Below are 15,088 nucleotides of genomic sequence, written 5' to 3' on the forward strand. Positions count from 1 at the left end.
GCATCCTTTAAACAAAAAATACTATAAAAGCCGCAAGTTTAATCTCTGATTAGCCTGTGCTGACTGCTGAGGATATTCTGGGACGACACTTTATGCACATGCATTAAGCAAGTTTTCACATAATGATGCTCATATGTCTCTATGTCCCAACAAGTGTACATACCTTTAATTGGGCAATCAGTGGAGCCAATGGCATTGTTAGTCCAGGGCTCTGGACATATCTTACAGATATTGGGGTTATTACCGCTGCCATTATTGTACCTTCCAGCTTGACACGGCGAACAAGTCACATTCAAACTTGTACTCAAACCATAGCCTTTTCCACAGGTACCTGAAAGTAAAATAATAATATGGGCCGTGCTCTGTGAAAAAAGGTGTTAAACGCGTGTGCGTAAAGTGTCGTTAATGAATGTATGTTAATGAATTTTTGTATGCAAGAAAGTATTTGGCAAAAAATAAAGTTTTTGGAAAATGGAAAATATTACCTTTCTATTACAATAAATTATTCGGATTAAATCTACCAATTCCATTTCATATTACATAAATATTTGCACTAAGCAAACTAAAATAATTTAATAAAAATCTAAGATTTAAAGATTACCCTTTGCCAATAGCATAAAAAATTATCATACCATAAGGCATTTCCAATGACAAATAACTTTATTTCAATTTGTTAGTAATATGTACAAGTTGCCCGAAGAAATTGAATTAAAATTTACAAATACTTATTCACCTGCATCAGTAGTAGTTGTAGGTTCCATGGAAGTGGTTGGCACAATTGGAGTTGTAGTGGAAGGTACAGTAACAGTTGTTTTCAACTCAGTGGTAGTTAACCCATGGGTAGTTGTTGTAAACCCAAGTGAAGTTGTTGTCAAACCAAAGGTTGTTGTAGTTAAAGCAGCAGTAGTTGTTGTTAACCCAGGGGTAGTTGTAGATAGCGTAGTAATTAGTGATGTTGCTATTCCTGTATCACAATCATGACAATACATACACTGACCCGAGTTCTCATGAAATTGAAATCCCTGCCGACACATTATCAGAGGGGTCAAGGCATCTAGTTTGCTATAGTTAGCTGTAAAGTTTGGACATAGTTTCGTTATGGATTCCAAGGCATCTTCGATGGTCTTTACCATTTCTTGCTTGAATTTTTTAGTGATGTTTTGGACACAATTCTGTGACATCCTATAAGAGGAGTCAGCATTCTTCAGGAAAACTGGCATGTGCAAAGTGATCTGAAAGAAAGTAAAATATAAAAGTAATTGTATTACTATTGGTAATATTAAATAAATATATGAGCGAAGTCTTGGGAAAACTGTGCTCAATACACGAGCGTAAAGTATCGTCCAAGATTAGCCATGCTTTCCGCATCTATTGGATTTTCATTAAAAAGAGGCTTCCTTTTAAAAAAAAATAATCATAAATGGGAAAATAGTGTACCTGATAAGCCTGTGAAGACTTCACAGGCAAATCTGGGACAACGCTTTAAGAAAATACATTAAGCCCCATTTTCCTAGAACATGTCTCATATGTCTTTTAATTTAAAAAAAGTTCATAAAATAAGTGACATGTACATCAAATCAGAGGGCTGATGTTATTGTAAGGAAAAACTGTAGATTGAATTATGAAATGTATAAGTATTGCCCTCGGAAAACTGGGCTTAATGCTGCATGTACTTTAAGTTAAGCCCCAGATTAACCTGTGCAGACTGCACAGGCTTATCAGGGACAAAACTTTCTGCTTTCACTGTATTTTTTGTTAAAAAGAGGTCCTCTTCTTAGCAATAATCTTGTCGGCCAAACGTGTATTCCCTGTTCAGCCTGTGCAGACTCTACAGGCTAAAAAGAGACGACACTTTACGCACAAAAAGCCCTGTTTTCCCAGAGAAAGGCTCACGTAATTAATAATTACCTACAAAATGTCAGAGAAAACATGATGATATTAAATATTACATAAATATGTGTAATGTGTCATTTTAGATTGTCGATTGATAAGGGATTAAAGAATGCCCAAAACACAATCAAGTGCAATAATTAATAATAGTTTATTGCTTTATTTTTTATTTATGTTTCTAGAACTGTTCGACTCACCCCAAAATCTGTTACGCTGATAGATCCAGTGACGTGATCCAAACTGAAGATGTAGTTCTCTACACAGTGAGTTCCACTCTGCCATCTATTTACCACAGACCTGACACTGCTCTGCAGCAACAAACTAATGTTTCCAAAGCAACTGGAGGTCGCTGCTGTCGAGTTGGTAACTAGGTCAAGGTCAACCATGAGCAAGGCGGCTGGATCTTATGTGAAGGAAAAACACATTTACATGTTAGTCAAGCTTCAGTTTTTCGAGTCCTTTCTTTAATGTTCTGACTGCAAGCCACACTCTAGCCAGTTGTGCATGGCGTAAGTAATGAGCCTGGCTCTGGAAAAATGCGGCTTAATACGAGTGTCATACCATATTAGCCTGTGCTGTCTACACAGGCTTATCATGGATGCCACTTCCCGCCCAGGCTGGATTTTTGCTAAGAAGACACCCTTTCAAACAAAAAATTCCATTAAAGCAGAAAATGTTGACCCTCATGATTAGCCTGTGCGGACTGTTTTCCCAGAAAATGTTGACCCTCATGATTAGCCTGTGCGGACTGTTTTCCCAGAAAATGTTGACCCTCATGATTAGCCTGTGCGGACTGTTTTCCCAGAAAATGTTGACCCTCATGATTAGCCTGTGTGGACTGTTTTCCCAGAAAATGTTGACCCTCATGATTAGCCTGTGCGGACTGTTTTCCCAGAAAACGTTGACCCTCATGATTAGCCTGTGTGGACTGTTTTCCCAGAAAACGTTGACCCTCATGATTAGCCTGTGAGGACTGTTTTCCCAGTTAACGTTGACCCTCATGATTAGCCTGTGAGGACTGTTTTCCCAGTTAACGTTGACCCTCATGATTAGCCTGTGAGGACTGTTTTCCCAGAAATATTGACCCTCATGATTAGCCTGTGTGGACTGTTTTCCCAGAAAATGTTGACCCTCATGATTAGCCTGTGCGGACTGTTTTCCCAGAAAACGTTGACCCTCATGATTAGCCTGTGTGGACTGTTTTCCCAGAAAACGTTGACCCTCATGATTAGCCTGTGAGGACTGTTTTCCCAGTTAACGTTGACCCTCATGATTAGCCTGTGAGGACTGTTTTCCCAGAAATATTGACCCTCATGATTAGCCTGTGTGGACTGTTTTCCCAGAAAATGTTGACCCTCATGATTAGCCTGTGCGGACTGTTTTCCCAGAAAACGTTGACCCTCATGATTAGCCTGTGTGGACTGTTTTCCCAGAAAACGTTGACCCTCATGATTAGCCTGTGAGGACTGTTTTCCCAGTTAACGTTGACCCTCATGATTAGCCTGTGAGGACTGTTTTCCCAGAAATATTGACCCTCATGATTAGCCTGTGAGGACTGTTTTCCCAGTTAACGTTAACCCTCATGATTAGCCTGTGAGGACTGTTTTCCCAGTTAACGTTGACCCTCATGATTAGCATGTGCGGACTGTTTTCCCAGAGCGAGGCTCACAGTGTTTCCTGCAATTTCTTCATTGTACTATAAGCACGACACACTTAGGATAAAAAAAAATTGGGGGTAAGTTTATTATCAATAAAAGTTAACAGCTTAATAACTGACCGCAACTCTGTTACATAAACACTTTTTTCCTTTCTTCATTTTCTTGTGTTTATCCACCACTGTCATGTATTATGTTAGATAGTATGTACACTTCTTATTACTGTATAATTACATTCTTTTTAAATGACCTTTTGAATTTTTTATTATTTCATGGTTTAGACAGACGATGTACTATATACAGTAACAAGCCATAATAACATTTCTGTTTCTGTTCTATAACCAGTTAAGACACACTCTATCCAGTTGTTTTTGTCTTAAGAAATATGCATTTCAGATAACTAAAAGAATTTTTCAGCAAACTATTTTTAGAACATATTGAACAGTCTAGAATATTTGCATGTTGTAAAATATCTAACATAGGTATATTCCAAAAAGTTAAAATACAAGATCACAACAGCGGAATACGGACAAAACCCCTCCCGGATAAAAACCCTCCCGTCATTTTCATAGGGGGCGGACGAAAACCCTCCCGTGAATAAACATGGGCGGACAAAAACCCTCCCATGAAAAAAACGGGGGAGGACAAAAACCCTCCCATGAAAAAACGGGACCGGACAAAAACCCTCCCGTAAAAGAAACACTTAGTGTTGCATTCATTAATCCGGTAAAATTACCCATCGTGTGTATTGTGTTTTCAGGGGTGTGAAATTGAAAGAAAATGTGTATCCATTAACTGTAAACATACCGCTTTCTAATTTGCATATATATCCGATAATCCAATATAATAACAACATCAATTAAAACATAAAATGAGGCCATTTATAGACGACTGAATTTTAATTTAAATTGAATGCAATACGATACAGTGCAACGTTTAATCGCGTCATACTCTCATTCATGCAAAAAAGTGCTTTCCGGGAAGTTTCTGAAAACTTTGCGAAAATGAAAGTAAAATTATGTTAACAACTAACAATTCGTTAGCATGTAACTAATTTGTCTCAATTACTTATTTAATTTAGCTTTGACTGTAACGTTTTCAATTACATTTTTGCAGACAATATATAAAGCATACTGTATTGTCAAATATGTCAATGATTCGGTTATTGAGGCCCACTAATCAGCTAATCATAACAATTAACTAGTTAATGGCATCAATAATATGTATCAAAATAGCAAACTGTGAATCTGCAACTGCGGACAAAAATCCTCCAGTGAAAGCAATTAAACACCGACAAATGTAATTGCTTCACACATTGTGGCATTCATTAATCCGCAAAATTTACTAAAAATAGCAAACTGTGATTCCGCAACTACTTTTAGTTTTTAAGTAGTTTAATCACAGAATTAATTAAAAGCAATTAAACGCCGACAAATGTATTTGCTTCACACATTGTTGCATTCATTAACCCGAAAAAATCACTCAATGCTGACAACATTTGTTCAAAATATCATACTGTGAATCTGCAAATATAAAAAGCAATTTGTTTGTGTAAAGGCACACAAGTGTCTACAATGTTGGTTTTTGTTTATCAATTGATTATGCTTATTTGTCAATGTATGTAACATTATACTGTCTAGACTTCATAATACTTGTTATAAAACGAAATAAAGAACGTCTTGGGAAGCCTGTGTCCGCCTCTGTGATTTTTGCGATGATGACTAAAAAAGAAACACGACTTTGATGTTCTTAATGCACTGGCCGGCGCACAATTGTTGATAGTGTATTCGTGGCTCAGATCACGGGAGGGTTTTTGTCCGGTCCCGTTTTTTCATGGGAGGGTTTTTGTCCTCCCCCGTTTTTTCCATGGGAGGGTTTTTGTCCGTACCCGTTTATTCATGGGAGGGTTTTCGTCCGGCCCCTATAAAACTGACGGGAGGGTTTTTATCCGGGAGGGGTTTTGTCCGGCATTCCACAACAGCATAACATAGATTCACATGGCTATTTATTGGTCTTACAAAATTCAATTAACTTGAATTACAGGAATGTATTACAGTGAAAAAAATAAGAACAGCAGATGTAAACAAGTTGTGTCACAGGAAGCAACATGAATAAGAACTGTTGATATTATTTTTATATAAATCACCATAACTTTGAAAATCCTTGTTATATCCAGGATGTTTATTTCATTTCGATTGCCTCAATAATTAAATCAATATGTATAGCATACTGAAACAGCAAAAAAGTCCATATATGTTGGGCACATTGTGTCAGCCTTACACACATGTGGGAGGTAATCACATACGTTGTGTCAGCCTTAAATACACATGAGGGATGTAATCACATACCTTGTGTCAGCCTAAATACACATGAGAGAGGTAATCACATACCTTGTTTCAGCCATACACACACATGAGGGAGGTATTCAAATACCTTGTGTCAGCCTTACACACAAGTCTGAAAGGTAATCACATACCCTGTGTCAGCCTTACACACACATGAGGGAGGTAATCACATACCTTGTGTCAGCCCTATACACAAGCCTTGGAGGTAATCACATACCTTGTGTCAGCCTTAAACACACATGATGGAGGTAATCACATACCTTGTGTAAGCCTTAAATACACATGAGGGATGTAATCACATACCTTGTGTCAGCCTTAAATACACATGAGGGATGTAATCACATACCTTGTGTTAGCCTTACACACAAGTCTGGGAGGTAATCACATACCTTGTGTCAGCCTTACACACATGAGGGATGTAATCACATATGTTGTGTCAGCCTTAAATACACATGAGGGATGTAATCACATACCTTGTGTCAGCCTTAAATACATATGAGAGAGGTAATCACATACCTTGTTTCAGCCATACACACACATATGGGAGGTAATCAAATACCTTGTGTCAGCCTTACACACAAGTCTGAAAGGTAATCACATACCCTGTGTCAGCCTTATACACACATGAGGGAGGTAATCGCATACCTTGTGTCAGCCCTATACACAAGCCTTGGAGGTAATCACATACCTTGTGTCAGCCCTATACACAAGCCTTGGAGGTAATATCATACCCTGTGTCAGCCTTAAACACACATGACGGAGGTAATCACATACGTTGTGTCAGCCTTACACACATGTGGAAGGTAATCACATACCTTGTGTCAGCCTTAAATACACATGAGGGATGTAATCACATACCTTGTGTCAGCCTTAAATACACATGAGGGAGGTAATCACATACCTTGTTTCAGCCATACACACACATGTGGGAGGTATTCAAATACCTTGTGTCAGCCTTACACACATGTGGGAGGTTATCACATACCTTGTGTAAGCCTTACACACAAGTCTGGGAGGTAATCACATACCTTGTGTCAGCCTTACACACATGTGGGAGGTAATCACATTCGTTGTGTCAGCCTTAAATACACATGAGGGATGTAATCACATACCTTGTGTCAGCCTTAAATACATATGAGAGAGGTAATCACATACCTTGTGTCAGCCTTAAATACACATGAGGGATGTAATCACATACCTTGTGTCAGCCTTAAATACACATGAGAGAGGTAATCACATACCTTGTTTCAGCCATACACACACATGTGGGAGGTATTCAAATACCTTGTGTCAGCCTTACACACAAGTCTGAAATGTAATCACATACCCTGTGTCAACCTTACACACACATGAGGGAGGTAATCACATACCTTGTGTCAGCCCTATACACAAGCCTTGGAGGTAATCACATACCCTGTGTAAGCCTTAAACACACATGAGGGAGGTAATCACATACCAGTGGTTTTTTTTACTAAGAAAGTGACGCCGATATTCGGCGTCTTCCCCTACCAGAATTTTTCCCCTAAAAATACCATTTCCCCTCCAAAAATATAATTTTTCACCAAAATATAATATTTTACCCTCAAAGAAATGTTGTTTTTTTTCTTTTGGGAAGTCGACACTTATCCAATTTGTACCATGTACAACGATCTCGCTCTCTCTCTCTCTCTCCCGACGAACACTCAAATCTGGGAATCCCAGTTATTCTATATATAGCTCTTAAATTACGTCATGGAAACCGGGCAACTAATCGTATTAATCATGTGCCTATTTTACTGGATTCCGGTCTTACGCAAGAAGGGTGTTTCGTCAATTAATTACCGGAAACCAGTCGAATTTTCATCCGGGTTATGTGAAAGCCAAGATATAAACGTTAAAACAGAAAAAAATCTCACAATTGGCGTTCATACACAAACAAAATAAAATGTTCGGACTCGGAAAGTATTAATTGCGTTGACGCATTTTTTAAGAATGAATCATCAAAAACCGTTGAAACCCAGCAGGATTCGGAGGTACATGTAATCAACATCGATTAATACTGTCGGATTATTGTGAAAGTGAAAGTAGACAATCGGCAGCTGCCGCACCTTTCCCTTCCAATACTGTAGCAGATATGGATCGTCAACCCATTCATCATGAAATGGAAATCACAATATTGACATCGTTTCCCGGCTCCAGTTGAAAACATTTCCCATTATAAGATCTACTCCTGCAACTTTATTTAGGACTTTGACTTTAATATCCTACTTGTTCATGTGTTTAAGAACAAAAAGGTCAGAGACATGCCTCTTTTTTTTTAAAAACCCTGAAGTCTGTAGGTGAGTTATAGACATTGAAATGAACAGTTTTTATTTTTTCCCCAAATATGTCTCATTCGCGCTCGATTTTCCCCTTTTACCCAGCGTCCAGCGTCTTCCCCTTTTTCTAAAAAAAACCCCTGCATACCTTGTGTCAGCCATACACATACATGTGGGAGGTTATCACATACGTTGTGTAAGCCTTACACACAAGTCTGGGGGGGTAATCACATACCTTGTGTCAGCCTTACACACAGATGTAGGAGGTAATCACATACCTTGTGCCAGCCTTGCACACATGTGATAGGTTATTACATACCTTTTGTCAGCCTTACACACAGATGTAGAAGGTTATCACATACTTGTGTCAGCCTTACACACACATATGGGAGGTAATAACATACCTTGTGTCAGCCTTACACACACATGCGGGAGGTAATCACATACCTTATGTCAGCCTTACACACACATATGGGAGGTAATAACATACCTTGTGTCAGCCTTGCACACACATGTGGGAGGTTATCACATACGTTGTGTAAGCCTTACACACAAGTCTACGGGGGTAATCACATACCTTGTGTCAGCCTTACACACAGATGTAGGTGGTAATCATATACCTTGTGCCAGCCTTGCACACATGTGATAGGTTATTACATACCTTTTGTCAGCCTTACACACAGATGTAGAAGGTTATCACATACTTGTGTCAGCCTTACACACACATATGGGAGGTAATAACATACCTTGTGTCAGCCTTACACACACATGCGGGAGGTAATCACATACCTTATGTCAGCCTTACACACACATGTGGGAGGTAATCAAAAACCTTGAGTCAGCCTTACACACATGTGGGAGGTTATCTCATACCTTGTGGCTGCCTTACATACATGTGGCAGGTGATCTCATAACTTGTGTTAGCCTTACACACATGTAGCAGGTAATCACATACCTTTTGTCAACCTTACACACAAGTGTCTTTCATTGTCTAGGTTCCCAGATCTGCAGAACTTCTCAGGAGGCCAGGTCTGTCTCATATACTCATCTGCTTGTAACTGCAGCATAGGGTAAGAACCGTATACACAGAGGGAAGTGCACATACTGTAAAATCATTTATATTTTTTATCATGGAAGTTTATGTGTTTTTTAAATGATTTTTTTATGGACAGGCACATTTGTGTTTTTTTTGTTTTTTTAATGAGATGAATTTGCCTTGGTTATTAACAGATCGTTTGTGTTACACTTGAGGTTCGGTATACCTTCAAAATCAATGAAAACAAATGGCCCACTAATAATAATTATGCACAGTAAATTTTAAGATACAATATAGATGAAGAGTATAGCTTGAATGAGCATTATCCTAAAATATAACAATGAATAAATGATTTTACACTTAGGTGAGTGCATTGTGTAATTAATATCCTTAACAAACAAAGTTGACAAAGATAATGCCACTGTCGGATGTCATAACTCACCGTAGGACATTTTGTATCCTTATCATCAAATGGGACAAAGGAAGACAACTTAGCACTTCTTATTGCTTCATAAACTCTGTTGACACACTCTGGTATGATGGCTGTTGTTTTAAGGGAATTGTTTTCTTCAAGAACTATTGTCACTTTGACAGATACCTGAAAATGGAAAGAATTTTCTGAAATAATGATTAAATGTCCAATGAAAAGTCTTGTAACATATACGGGCTCTCCATTTTCGTTAGTTTATATCTTAAGATAAATATCTCAAACAGAATCAATGAAAGTGTGTGGTCAGCCTCTCTGAAAATCTTTATTTCCAAGCTTTCAGATTTACTTTGGAGAAACATGAATTTTCTTAAGACAAGACATATCACAAAAAAAGATATTCAACTTATGCAATAATTATCATGCACATATGGCAGCAACAAAAAATGGATTCTCAAAGAGATTTAAACAAAAGCACAAACAATACTATTTTGATTTATTTAATAAAAGTAATTCAATTAATGTGACCAATATATTAAGCATGATAGTCATGATTCACAATAAACATAAAACATCAAGTCAAAGGGCTTTGTATAGAATACCACTTAATAAACAGGTCTGTTTGAAGTACTGGCATATGAATATTTGGAATATTTATGTATTACTCATGTTTAGGCGGTTACCCTTTATGTTTTTATTTCATTTTCACACAGTATTTTTGTGTTTTATCAATCGATCCATTGTACAAAGTATATAATAATGTGGAATATACATCGATCACTACAGCTGATGAAACAAACCCGTACTTGAAGTGCGTGTGATGCAGCTAAGAAGTGGGCAGATACAAAAATATCAACTTTGATCTCATAAATATAATTGATTATCTTTAACCAACACAAATTAACATTAACGCCATACATGTATATCTTTTTAAAAGGTTAATCTTGGTTCCAATCCACTAATTAAGCATATAACTTACAACCTTGATGATGTTACCGAACTCAGATAAGAAATAATTAAAGATACACCTGCTTTTATCATATTAACATACCCCATATGTGGCGTTTGATACACTCCATATTTGTACAACAATTCTGGTATCCACGACTGCACAAACCTCAACTCTACCAGCTGCTGTGATTTCATCTGCAAAAACACAGTTTTAAAAATATCAGCCTAGCTCTGTGAAAAACAGGGCCTACAGCATGAAGCATTAACCCTTTGCAAGTTGGGAAATTTGTCTTCTGCTAAAATGTCGTCTGCTGAATTTCTAAAATTAGCATTTTCTTGGATTTTTTTCAAAGAATACTATCAGAATAGCAAACAGTTTGGATCCTGATGAGACGCCACGTTCTGTGGCGTCTCATCTGGATCCAAACTGTTTGCAAAGGCCTTCAAAATTCGGTTCCCGCACTGAAAGGGTTAAATGCATTCTGTCATAATTATTCATGTTTTATGCCGGCTTTGTTGGCACAGTCCTAAAAAGCCCAAAAGTATTCTTTCTTTTCCCAATTTGCAAACCTTAATTTACAAATAGGATAATGGTTAAAAAATGAATAATTATCTAATTTCATTAATGGCTTTAGGATTGCCTGAGCAATTAAATAACAGTTGTCAAGTTTAGCCAAAAATCATTTATTTAAGCTCTATTGAAATGAAAGTACTGCTACATATTTGAAAGGCTCTAGAGTCTGTTTCCTGGGACGAGAACCAGTACTTGATGTCTATGGGAGATCTTAAGAACACTCCCACGCTTGGGATCGAACCCATGATCTCACAGTCAATAGGCAGATATCATATCCACTATGCCACAGCAAACCACAAGTTGTCAATTGTTTGTATGTTAAATGTAGTTAAATACTTGAACAGGACTTGTTATTATTAGATTCTAACATTAAGTTATATTTTAAATGATACATTATTTCTACAATTTTGGGAATTAACTATGAATTCTTCACCATTTCAAATAATGGACATGTTCACGAATCAAGGGAAAAAAAACCTACATTTCGTACAATTCTCTTCTTCCCTTCTTTTAAATATTAGTCATTATCATTTTTAAGTTTGCACATCTTTAGTTCAATTTATTTATTACATGTAAAATTGATCATTGCATTGTCTAATCAAGTAAATTTAATCAACAAACAATTTTTATAGCCCACTAGCCATATATTAAGTAACACAAAAAGGTTTTGCCCCATTATAAGTGGCACAAAATGGGTTGGCCCCATCCCATGCTCACAGAAAGTATAACATGCATTTAAAATTGATCCACATAATTATTGAAGTAATTCAACATATTCCTCCTGTGATTGTTTAGCCCACATTCAATATATTGAAAAGCATTTGCCTTAAATATTCTTCAAGCCACCTTCCATGTATTTCAATGTAGTCACCTAAAACATTGCTGTATTCAATTTCAATTTTCTTAGAAACAAATGCCTCAATTAAGTTGACCCCACAATAAAAGCTATTTATCAAGAAGCTTAAGACATTGGTCCTAATTTTCAAATCCAATTCAATATATCCACTTAAAGCATTGTTTAACCCTCTTTCAAAATACTTAAATGCAGACACCTGAAACAAGCCCCCCTCCCCTTTTAATAGGCATTCCATGAGCATTACAAGAAATTTTGCACACAAGTTTCTTAAAGGATTAAATGTAGTCACCTAAAGAATTCTTCACTGCTCCCAAAATGTCCTCTGTAATAGTTCTGTTGTAGTAACTCTTGCATCCATTACTGTATGCGTCCTTGGTAAGGTTTAAGGTCACGGTCACGTTGATTTTATACACGGGTAATCTGACAGAGTTGTGGGTGATGTCCACAGGTAGAACACATTGTAATGGAAAAGGATCTGAAGTGAAATAAGTTTAGTTTAAACCTATATATTGTAGCTCAATCGCATTTGAAGTACCAACTACTTATTTGAAATGCTGTTGAGTCTGTTTCCTGAGCCTAGAACCAGTACTTGGTGTCTTTGGGGGAGATCTAAAGAACAGTGAGGATAGAACCTGTGACCCCCAGTTGCTGGGTGGATATCAATTTCACCATGGCTACCTCAAACTGAATTAAACGTAAAATAAAACTGAATCTGCAATGAAATAAAATACATTTTATATAAATAGTTTTCTTTTAATGAAGCAATAAGATCAAGTAAGATATGCTATTAAATACATATTAAACCTATTGAATGAACATTTTGTTACTGTACATATTTGCGTAATCATATTAATATGTCATGTTTTTTAATGTGCTACAACAAAATATTTGTCAGTTTTTAGGGAAGATTAAAGCGAGATTATACTATTTTTTATATGTGTTAAATTGTAATATATTGATAAAATATGTTACAATAACACAAAATAGGCAAGAAAAATCATACATTGAAGACGAATTTCATAAAATGCAGCAACGACAAATAAGCGCCCATAGCAAATTGTGACGAAGATATTTGTACATATTTTCCTACAATAACCCAAGCATTCGTCTTTTTATAAGGATCAGAGTTAGTGTTCGTGTGTCGTATGAATATATATCGTTGTAGGAATTTAAAATGAACTGTTAAACTAAATTAAGATTCACCTCGTACATACATGATATACATGCTGGCAAATTTGACTGAACAGAATTTTCGATTTCAGAATTAAATATCACGCTTATTTCGCATTTTTCAACGCATGTTCTTCTTAACTTTTATTTTAATTTATATTGAAATATATATATAATATGTTTTTTACTAATTTGATATAAATTCATAAATATTTGACAAAATCATATAATCTCGCTTTAATAAAATGAATTTGCAAAATTCATATTCAATAAAACATTCAAAGAGTTGTTAATATCTACATCCATTACAACATAAATTGCGCAACACATCTTTACAGTTTGGGCACATATTTACCACTTATTTTGTATCCTTCTTTTGGACAACTAAAACTGACATTTTGTCGCAGATAATACAGGCCATTATGTCCCACACTTGCATGCTCCATCACAACCGGACGTGGGCAAACTTCCGCTGAAAAAAACAAAAACAATGAATGAGCTTCACTTCGGGAAAATGGGGCTTAATGCATGTACATAAAGCGTTGTCCCAGTAAAGCCTGTCTGTAAACGCTAAGCAGGGCGACGCTTTCTGCCCAAAATGGATTTAAGCTAAGAAGTGACTTATTTTAAACGAAATATTCCATAATAGTGGACAGTTTGGTCCCTGATTAGCCTGTGCAGACTGAATGCACAGGCTAATCTGGGACAAAACTTTAGGCAAATGCATTAAGTCCCATTTTTTTCAGAGCAAAGCTCATATAATAATACATAGAAAATACAAAGTGTAAGCTTAACGTTATAGCATAAAAAAAGTATGATACATGCCAAAAACTTGAATTTCTTAAAAACAAGCAAATTCGTTAAATTGATATCCCCTGCCAATATGCTTCTGGACACAAAAGTGTTATATCTGACACTCAAAAAAGCATTTTTTCAAGATACAAAGGGTCATAACTCTGTTTTTAACAGATGGTGTACAATGCCATTTGGCGTGCATCATCATGTTATCCATATACATGTATATACTCATACCAAGTTTCAATGAAATCCGCCAAAGCACTTCCAAGATTGGCTCCGGACGGACAGAAAGACGGACGGACGAACAACGCCAAAACAATATCCCTCCGCCGATGGCAGGGGATAACATTAACATCATGCATATCAATATGCATACCAATATGCATACCAATATACATACCAATGCAGTGTATTTGTTGGGTACTCCACATAGCTGTATGCAGGCAGGTCCTGACATTGTCCCCCGCCAGTCTGTAACCATAGTGACATGTGTAGGTCACAGTGCTTCTATACTTGGTCCCAGTACTCAATACGTCGCCATTGATGATGGCTGGCGGAGTGCCACACTCCACAGCTGCAAACCAGCATAGACCATATGGGCAAAGTTCTGGATAAACTGGGCTTCATGCATGTGCCTATTGTCTTTGCAGATTAACCTGTACACTTTGCACAGGCTAATGAGGGTCAATACTTTCCACTTTCATTGAATATTTTCTATTTAAAGGAAGTCTCTTTTTTTTGGCAAAATTCCAGTTTAGGTTGAAAGTGCTAAAACTGATTAACCATTTGGGACTGCACAGGCTAATCTGGGATAACACTTTAGACACAGGCTTAAAGCCCAGTTTTTCAAGAGCCAGGATCATATTTTGGATACAAACAAAAATCCTTTAAAGCATATTCTGATTTTGTTGGGTATTGGGCGAGTCAGGAAAATGTCTCAAGGATTCTTTTTACCCTTGGGGAGGTGGTTTTAACAATTTTAGAAGGAAACCACTTTATGTTTTATCCTATTACCAGATGAAAATCGATAGTATAACAACGATCGTATAAACTTTAGCTCTATACTATCTCTATTTTTAGATCACACTT

The 15,088-nt window shown here is 36.9% G+C and overlaps 1 protein-coding gene across 1 annotated transcript in view; it reads right to left on the minus strand.

Annotated features, from left to right (window-relative positions):
• Positions 1-15,088, minus strand: part of LOC127840574 (uncharacterized) — a 107,286-nt gene that overhangs the window by 54,157 nt on the left and 38,041 nt on the right. Inside the window, exons 17-23 of the mRNA XM_052368983.1 lie at positions 14,400-14,573; positions 13,557-13,673; positions 12,321-12,506; positions 10,768-10,796; positions 9,666-9,821; positions 9,143-9,245; positions 7,261-7,314 (exon numbers count right to left, since the gene is read on the minus strand). Coding sequence (XP_052224943.1) covers positions 7,261-7,314; positions 9,143-9,245; positions 9,666-9,821; positions 10,768-10,796; positions 12,321-12,506; positions 13,557-13,673; positions 14,400-14,573 — 819 coding nt within the window. The remainder of the gene's footprint in view (positions 1-7,260; positions 7,315-9,142; positions 9,246-9,665; positions 9,822-10,767; positions 10,797-12,320; positions 12,507-13,556; positions 13,674-14,399; positions 14,574-15,088) is intronic.

The sequence above is a fragment of the Dreissena polymorpha genome, chromosome 8, assembly GCF_020536995.1.
Source record: "Dreissena polymorpha isolate Duluth1 chromosome 8, UMN_Dpol_1.0, whole genome shotgun sequence".
Classification (NCBI taxonomy): Eukaryota; Metazoa; Mollusca; class Bivalvia; order Myida; family Dreissenidae; genus Dreissena; species Dreissena polymorpha.